The following is a 9,988-nucleotide window of genomic DNA, read 5'->3' on the forward strand; positions in this document are numbered from 1 at the left end:
TCATACCACCCTCCTACCCTCCCCCTAAAAGCAGGGATGCACAATATTGGATTTTTGGTCGATACCTGATATGTTAAAACTTATTTGACTGATAACCGAGACCAATACGGATATTTTTTCTTAGACCTACTTACAGAGACTACGTAGCTTTCTTTGCTGTAGAATTAAAATACTACGTTATTCTACATGATCTTTGTCAGTTTGGCCTGCTACCAAATGCAGATGCCAAAAAGGGGGCTGGAAATTATGTAACACTTTTTTTTAAATTAATTTATTCATTTGTTTAAAAGAAACAAAAGAAACCAAACAAATTCATCATAAACAAAAAAACATTGAATGAAAACAGTTCAGAAAGAATAAGAAAATGGTTATAACAACAATAATAACACTTCAACTTAGATTATGTTTAATGTCAAATTTATTCATGGCATTTACTCTCTCTAACACAATGACAACACTCGAACAGACCTTTGAAGCCAGCCAGGCTATTCAAAGCTCTTTACAACACACGCTGTGTCCTCATTCACACGTTCATACAGCACTCTACTACTTCTACACAAAACTACTGTAATATAAATAAATCATTCAGTAGAGAATAATCAGTGCTTTAGATCACATTCATGCACTGATGGGACCGATTGAAGGAAACGAGGGATTCAGTATTTTGCTCATGGGCGCTGATGTGAATGCATACTGCCAGGAATTGAACCTCCGACTCCCTTGTTGGAGGACAACTGCTCTAACCACTGAGCCACAGCCACCCCACATGTCAAGGCCTGAAAGGGTGGCTGTAGGCTCAGAAGTCGTCCTTTAGGCAGGTGTTAGGGAGTTCAACTTGGTCTCTGACGGCCATGAAGAGTCACTGCAGCGTTCTGACGCAGCTGAGGGCTTCACTGTTGGGAGGGCTGCAGTGCTGAAACAGTCAGAGAGAGAGAGAGATGCCCATGGGTTGTAAACTTTGAGATATGCTGTAACTAGAGACAAGACCAGAACCCAAAAGTTGAAGCTCAAAGGACAAATGGTTTGCTGCAGGATCATTTGAAGTCCTGCCCCTCCCTTTAAACAAAGAAACTTTTTTGTGTAAAACATTAAAAATATACTTCTGATATTTTAATCAGGTGTGGACTTTTATTGATGAGAAACCTCTTAAAGCTTTTGTTGTATGTGTAAGTGTTCATTTTGTCAATATGTTTAGTTTTAATTACACTTTTAAAAAGTGTCATGTTGGTGAGTTGGGAGGATGTGTAAGATAAACTTCCTTATCCAGCCCAACATCCTTAGTGTGCACTACAGTTGCATTCGGCCCAAAAAATCCGACCCGGCCCCAGCCCGTAGCCATCATTTACGAACCCCACCAAACCAGACGAATTAACAGTAATTACAGGTCCGAACCCCAACACCCCCCCCCCCCCCCAACATTTTTAATTAAGCTTTGACTGCTTACAGTATATAGTTATTAACGGTTGGCGGACATGTGTGGCTGAATAAAAGAGGGCAGAATATCAGAGCTGAGGGGGTGTGTGTCCTTTCATGGCCATCAAAGCATTAAATCCCTCTCTGACATGTCTGCTTTGGGATCTCACCTGTTTGGGTCATCGGCCTCACGCATCCTTCTGAGTGATGGATCGCTTCCTGGCAGTACAGTCCCATCTGAAGCTTAACTGAACTTTATTTTACCTCTTTCAAGTCCGGTCAGCTCGCGGTGAAATAGCCGCGTGCAGCTGGTGTGGTGTGGCAAGCCATGATGCTATATAATTGGATAATATGGCAAGCCATGTTGCTATATAATTGGATAATTATGGCAAGCCATGTTGCTATATAATTGAAGCGTGGCCAAAAGCCCGACACTGACCTGGCCTGCCCATCTAGCACATTATCATGGCCCGGCCCACCCCAAATACAGGCCGGGCCGGGCCGGGCTTCAGGCCCTGGTTAGAAATGACAGCCCTAGTGTGCAGTCTCCAACAATACAGCATGGCAGCGCACAAACAGCTCACATTCTGGCTTCAGTTTTGAACGGGTGAAGGCGGAGACAATTCATCTTTATTAATGTTGATGGATGTACCAGTATGTGTGCTGTCAGATACAACTGGACTTGACTAGTGCTGCGAAGTGCAACGCAACATAAACGCACAAACTGATCACTAACGAGAATGAACCGTTTTCACACTTTAGTTGTGGAAATATTTAAAAAGATGTGCTTGTTGAACTGATTTGCAAACATATCCAATTTTATCCAGTTTTATTCCTGATGCTGTAACTTGAAGTTTTATTTAACCTTTGCTCTCCCTCCCTCCCTCCAGTCCCCCATCCTCAGAAGCAGCTTTCTTACAACACGTCTAAAGCAGGAGTGGTCAAACTGACGCAGACTCTGGGCACCGAATGGGTCGAGAGAGGAGTGCGTGTCAACTGCATCTCACCGTAAGTCCTGTCTTCTGTTTTGTGCCAGCACACACCTTTTGATTGTCATAAGAGACTCGTGACTAGACGAGGCGGTGACGAGCGTGTTTGCTTCCAGACAAAGAGCTCCGTTTGATAATGATGCATTCATTTAAGCCCTCAAACAATGCATCCATGCTTAATTAGATGACGTCTTGAGGGATGAATCAAACAAGCGCTTGCTCTAATTGTTCACTTCAATTAGGCAATCAAATGTGCAACCTCACTCCAAGTGTAGCTGCAACAATAGTGCCTTGTTTGTATCTATTTGGCTGTGAAGCTAGGCGGTTGGAGGAAAAAGAGGAGAACACAGGCAGGGCTTTCTCTGTGTGTTGGGGTAGGAAGGTGTGGAGAGGGGTGTTGTTAAGCAGAGCATCCCTTAGCCCCAGTCATCCCTGAGCAAATCCGTCCGGTGGCTCTGGGCGAACCAGGCCCAGTCAGAGCCCCAGAACAAAGCCCCTCGCACACAAGCGCCGCGCTCAGCTTTATTTATCGGCAGCTTGTTTGCTAATTTTAATTTGCAAAGAAGCAATTCTCTGTCTCTCCCTCGCTAACTGGGCGTCTCAATGGGCCGCTGATTTCTTTGAAGTGACAGTCGGTAAATATGCATAAAAAAGGGACACAATTAGCGCTCACGAGGTTGACTGGAGCCTGATTCTATTGGCAACTTTAGCCGCGGCGGTGATAAGCTGCATTATCTGGAAAATTGGCTGAGGGAAAACAGTACCTCTGATTGCCAGGAAAGGTTCCAGATAACAGGGCAGCTGAAGAAAAAATATAATTGAGGTGGAATATGTTAACCAGGGTGTCACACATGCTCCTTGGAAGTGCTAATTTAGCCAAATGTTGAAATTCCATATCAAGGTAACGGGATATATTGAACGACGATTCAGGCTTTATGGCTTTTAGTCTTTGTCACGCTGATTGTGTTGAGAGTCTGAAGTCGTCTCGCATGAGGCGCAGACAAGCATGTAGACATGTTTATTCAAATGTTAGTTTTATGACATGCAGAAGAGCTAGTTTTGATCACGTTTAGTGAGGAGTCCACATTGGGAACAGAACACGGTAATACTACAGGTTATGAGTAAATTAAACCAGCCACTCCATCATACCTGTGGGCTGCTCCTGGGACGTGTCAGTCAATAAAGTGCCCCCAGTCACAGTAAATATCAGAGATGCCATGTCACAACGGTTCTTCAAAGGATAATTGGTTTTATTTGTGTCACCAAAGTGGTGGCTCTGAAACAACGCTGTCACTCCTGGCTCTGCTCTGTGATGCCTTCTGATTTCATTGTGTGTGTTTTTTCTCTTTTTCAGAGGGATTGTTGACACCCCTCTCATCCACTCAGAGGATCTGAGGCCTCTGGTGCAGCGCTGGCTGTCAGATATTCCTGCTGGTAGACTGGCTCAAGTGACAGACCTGCAAGCTGCAGTGGTCTACTTGGCATCTGAAGCCTCTGACTACATGACAGGGCATAACTTAGTCATAGAGGGTGGGCAAAGTCTGTGGTAGAAGCAGCACATGAAGAGATGAAAACTTTTTTTTTTTTTACATTTTCACTTTCTTGGAATTGGGCTCAGAAAAAGGTAGCTTTCATTGTTCCCAGTAAGTTGAGACTGCTGTCCAGCTCATCACTACAGTGCTACAACTTCACTTGTTTGTTAATGAAAGAATTAGCATGATGTTGGACATGTTCTATCCATGTTGAGAGATGATTGGTAAAATAGTTGTAAAAGCCCTCCTGGAGTGAATCTTTATAAATGGTACTGTCACAATTTCTGATGCATGCATTTGTTATTTTAATGCTCAGTGACTAATGGCAAAACAACAGATTGTACTATATGGTTGTGACTTTAATGTGGGTTTGAAAAAAATCAAGTTTTGTTACTCTGCTGCACAACACAGAGGCTTCTTTGAATGAATACATAAAAATAAATGTTGCTGTATTTGCCGATTTTTGAGCAACTAGTTTTGGCGCAATTTGTCAATGAAGAAGCACACACACAAATACCATTAATATTAAATGGTAAATGGACTGTACTTATATAGTTCCCTTCTATCTTGTCAAGATACTCAAAGCTCTTTACAACTCTACCTGAGCCTTCATTTACCCATTCATACAGCACTCTACTAGATCTATACAAAGAATAATCAGAGCTTTATCACATTCATACACCGATGGGACACGCATCAGAGGTAATGAGGGGTTCAGTGTCTTGCCCAGTGACACTTCAGCATGTGACTGCTGGTGGAATCGAACCCCCAACTCTCTCAGAAGACAACTGCTCTAACACTCAGACACAGCTGCTCCTTAATTAAATGACTGGTTTAAAAATTACCATTACTGGTAATTTACTTTTATGTCAAAATAGCATTTTTCTTTCGTGAGATCTAACTCTGATTGTTTTCCTTTGTACTTGTACTTACTTGTACTTTGTACTTAAACATTTTATGGTTAAGATTTTGGAATGCAGTTCTGATACTAAGGGGGCCCTCAGCAAGATTTATACACTGCTCAGTTCATACCATGAGATCAATCTAGACTCTTAAACTGAAATGGGAAATGGACCTGGAGGAACCCATATCAGACTCAATCTGGTGAATGATCATTAAGAGCATTGACTCATCCTCAATCTGTCTGAGACTTGTTGTAATTCAATTCAAGGTGGTGCACTGGCTGCACTGGCTCAAAGACATATTGACCAAGATCAAAGCCGACCTGGACCCCGCATGTAATCACTGTAAACAAACTCCAGCTATGCTCTTACACACATTCTGGACTTGTCCAAAGTTGTGGGGCTATTGGCAATCTAGTTTTTATACCTTCTATGTGATATGTGGCAAAACTGTGCACCCATCACCATTCATCTCACTGTTTGGGTTGGCCCCTGTGGATGCATCCTTCAGCAAGTGCAAGAGGAATATGATTGCTTTTGGTGCTCTTCTAGCCAGGAGACTTGTTTTATGTACAGTGTAGATGAAGGATCCACATCCCCGGGTATATGAACACTGGATGAGAGAAGTCATGTATCATGCTCATTTGGAAATGGTCAGATATACTTTGAACGGTTCTGTTAAGAGGTTTTGAGACACTTGGCAGCCATTTGTATCGTATGTTCAAAATGTGTCAATGCCTGTTTAACATGTTCCTGTCTATGTGGCTGATCTGGGATGGGAGGGGATTTTGCTATTTTGTTGTATGTTTTCCTTTTTATGTGTATGTGTGCTGTTAAAAAAAATCAATAAAAGACTTTGATTAAAAAAAAAAAAAAAAGAAGTATTTTTCCGTTTTTTTTCCTTTCCCAGGAGTCACACACACATTCAGAGTTGCTGTGTCCCAGTTTGTCTCTCCACTTCTTTCTTGCCAAATGGTCCCTGCAAGTGGTGCTTTTGGGCACCATCTTAATTGCTCCATTAACTGTTTGTGTGCTGAAAAACAATACTTAAAGGCGAGGTTAGCCGAGGACGTGACCCCAGCCGCTGCAATTATATGAAAAGTAGCGGCCAATTAGCGCTCTTTGCAATGAGACACTGTTGGTGTTTATGTGAGCAACTTCAAGTTCTCACTGCTAGTGACCGTGCTCTGATTTACATAATTGGGGGATTGGTCATTAATGGGAATGGTGTGTGAGAGGATCCCATTAAGATATGGAGAGAGATCTGATCTCACGCCACAGCTCTGTGCTTTTTATCTCCAGCTGTACTGGCAATTATTAGGATTCTTATCACATCAGCTTTTTTGGGGGTGAAATACCAAACTTTGGCGCAGCGTGGAGGCAAGACTTGGCAGAATTTGTTCCAAAGAGGACAAGTGTATCTCTTCCAGACAGTTTCATCATCTTGCCAGAGAGGGGCAGCATTATGTCAGGCAGCTGCAGCACTTCTGACACAAAGATGTGAGAGGTTATCACATTATTGTCATCTAAAGGTAATATCAGTGAGCTGTAACATCTGTGTGCAGACTGAAGTACACATCTCTAATATTAATATGCAAACAGCTCATCGTGGGAACCATAAAGGAGCTAAATAAATATATGAACAAATAAATGTGGTTTGATAGTTGACGGTTACATTTCAAATGCATTAAAAGTATAATTTATACCTAGCTGTTTTGTGATTTACATTATCATCAAAGTTTAGAATTTGATGTTAAACAATGATTTTAATTAGATGTATCTATTTCAAACCACAGCCAAATGCACAAAATATAATTAAAAGCTCAGTTTTTAAAGATGGGGCACATCCTTTATCTAGAATTAGGTGTTGTTAGCCTCCAGGCTAAATGATGCAAAACAGGCTTCCCAAACTTATAACAACTGAATTTTCCCCCCGCGGTTCTTTTTCCAGCCACTCACCACCATCGTTTAGTGGAAGTGTCTAAACTGTTGTTTTGCCGTCATGTCTCACACCACATTAACCTCTTCCCCAGCTCCACTGGAGAGGTCTTGTTTGCCTTTACAACTGCTGCCAAAAGAGCAAAATCCGTCATTTGAGCGGCAAAACACGATCTCTTGAATGCAATAACCTGCTTCATGAGGTGTAAGTGGTCTTGAATCCATTATTTATCACCTGCTATTGGTGCCATTACACTGAAGAGTGGGACCCTGTTGTACAAAGTGCTGTTGTGCTAAACAGTTCCACGGCAGAAAAAGCCACTCTGGCCCTCGCACTCTAGCTCAGTGTTGATTAATGCTCCGCTCTGTTACGGCATAAAACGTTTTACTGCAGCAGTCATTCTGAGGGAGACCTGGGTCGATGCAGAACAACATCATAAGGCAGTAGGTGTTGAGGAGAAGGCTGCATCCAGGTGACAGGAGGACTCAAGGGTTTATAGATGACAGATTAACATTTGACAATATCAATACACTTTAATGATGGATTAAAGCATCCAGGTAACACTCAATGAGGTATTTAAAGATGAAATGTTACCCCCCCTTATAAAGAGTTGCACCTGCTGATGTTACTATCTGAGTTATGACCGGGCAATGGCAAAAAGAAAATGTAAAAATGTATCATCTAATAAGACCAGTGGACATGAAATTCACACATAATGACCCTGGATGTTTTTTATTTAAATGCTAAAACATTTCAGCTACAAATCATGTGCAAAATTGATGATGAAGCCAACAATTTGAAAGCCTCAATTGTTTAGGTAAATAGGTAGCTACCTGCATTTGCACTGAAACCTGTGTTTCATTGTTTTCTGTGTTTGTTGATATTTCATTTAATTTATTGAATAGATTAAAACACCTCTGAGGTCAAGATCATTGGCAATTGGAACATGAGTAAAAGGTCCTCATTCAGTCATTTTGCCCATAACCCTTAAAAGTTATTGTTGGGATTTTATCATTATAAACTTTGTGATTTAATAACTTTGAAGCTTGTCAAGTCTATTATATGGCGACCATACGTTGGGACTTTTTACACTTGGTTTAAAGTTATTATTTTTGTAAATGGACCCATCACGATTTGGAGGAAAAACCAAGTGCGAACCAGACTGAGGGTAAACAGACCCAAACTGAATATGGTTTTTAGTGATTTATTTAGAGTGAGTTATATTGAATGGTGTTATTTACAAGGAAGCCTGGAACACCTGAGGAGGAGGAGATAGGGTGAGTCCAGTGTGAGTCCAGGGTAATAGAATATTTGGTGAGTCTCAGGTTGTTGAACTCTTGCTGGAAGGTCACATCTCGACACATCGAGAAGAGGGTAAGTGGTTTCAGATAGAGGTAGTCGGGCTGAGGGTGGACAGTCAGCTGAGCAGCTGAAGATAAATGCGGTTCATTTGCAGGCACAAGGAAGTAGAGGAGAGATCAAAAGTAGGAGACTTCAGGAGGCAGGCATAGGAGCATGAGGAGAAAACAAGGTAAGTACCGTATTTTTCGCTGTATAGGTCACAGTTTTTTGCATAAATTAGCATGCCTGCGACTTATACAGCAAAGCGACTTATTTATGTTTATTCCCCCATATTTATGACCCAATTTTTGGCTGAGAGCTGACGATTTAATTAATTCTGACACTGAAAATATGGAACACTACCTTTTTCAGCCACTAGAGGGCCCTCGACTGATATGGCAAGCCAACTGTCACATTAATAGGTAAAAGTGGCTATTAATGAGACACTTGGCTTGCCATAGTAGCCACCTTCGTCTCGCTCCCGAACTCCGAAGTTATGTCAAATCAGCTGCATTTCGCCACGCCTCCCACTCGAAATGCAGCTGATTTGACCATTAAATTAAGGAAAAGTTCAACTGAGACACACCTTTACTATAATTTCGAGCAAACAAATAATTGTTTTTAATTATTAATCTTGTTAAATTCTTGTTAAGGTCCTCCAGTACACGCTCCCGCGGCTGCCGTTTGGCAGCCAATCGATTTTTGGCACAACTGGTCCATGTTTCCAGGTTGTCAGCGGTGATGCATAACAAACACAACACGTCAACAGTGACGCATAATAGATGCGACTTATACGGCAATGCAACATGTATGGCGGCAAGTATGGTAATAATCTTTAGTTAACAAACCAAGAGAAAGCTGATACATAGTTCCCACACACGTGACCGGTATTGTGCAATAGCGGGTTTTCCGTCATTTGTTGAGGCGCATGTGAAGAAGATGGCTTACAGACAGACCAGAGCTCAGTATATTGATACTCTTAACCAAGAGCAAGATATAGGCATAAAATAGCTGCGGTGGAGAAAGAAATCATGTCAGACGAAACAGACAAGTTGTCACAGTGAAGTTACTTTGATATCATTAATTATTAATGAACACGAGGAGTGCCTACAACGGAGGAGCTTTGCAGCTTTAAATCCATGGATGCTTATAATCAATGATAGATTTGTGAAGGACGTCCGAACTCTTCATGTTAATAAAGTTCTGGTGACTGGCAGAGTAAGTAGTTACAATAATCAATCAACCTTTATTTATACAGGTAAATCCCATTGAGCCTCGAGGACTCATTTACAAGAGAGACCTGATTTCAACAAAGAAAGATGACAACAATGGACAACAGCAACAACAATAAACAGTTATAAAAACTCATACTACAGTTTATAATATACACGTAGATGTGTCTTACAGCTTACTACATGCTACATCAGCTAAGCTAATCTTTGCTGCATTAAAGATCGCTGTTATTTAATGCAGCAAAGATTAGCTTAGCTGATGTAACTTGTGCTACAGTGAATATCAGTGATCTTTACTGTAGCACAAGCTACGTCTGGTAAGTTGTAGCTTGTGCTTCAGTAAATATCACTGATTATTTCTCACATTACTACATTATTTATTTTGCCTATGACTGCCTTTCATACTTAAATTAGTCTTAACAAAATAAATCATTTGCAATTATTGCTCAGTCATTGTATTTAATGTTACAGTAAATGTCATTGATATTATTTATTTTCCACTATGACTGCCTTTGTTAATAAAGTTAGTGGTGAAAAATTACAATTTTGTAACTCCTTTTAATCCATTGGTTAAATGATGTTTTAAAACCCTAAAACAAGAACAACATTTTAATTGTTTTCCTCCTTTGTGTTGTATTTC

General features: G+C 41.0%; 1 protein-coding gene across 1 annotated transcript in view; it reads left to right on the plus strand.

The window, feature by feature from the left end:
- The window catches only part of zgc:113054 (uncharacterized protein LOC541322 homolog), a 14,192-nt gene extending 10,238 nt beyond the window's left edge, over positions 1-3,954 (plus strand). Inside the window, exons 4-5 of the mRNA XM_037679304.1 lie at positions 2,304-2,421; positions 3,757-3,954. Coding sequence (XP_037535232.1) covers positions 2,304-2,421; positions 3,757-3,952 — 314 coding nt within the window. The 3' untranslated portion in view covers positions 3,953-3,954. The remainder of the gene's footprint in view (positions 1-2,303; positions 2,422-3,756) is intronic.
- Positions 3,955-9,988: the final 6,034 nt, after the last annotated feature.

The sequence above is a fragment of the Nematolebias whitei genome, chromosome 7 (assembly GCF_014905685.2).
Source record: "Nematolebias whitei isolate Nwh7 chromosome 7, NemWhi1, whole genome shotgun sequence".
In the NCBI taxonomy this organism is placed as follows: domain Eukaryota; kingdom Metazoa; phylum Chordata; class Actinopteri; order Cyprinodontiformes; family Rivulidae; genus Nematolebias; species Nematolebias whitei.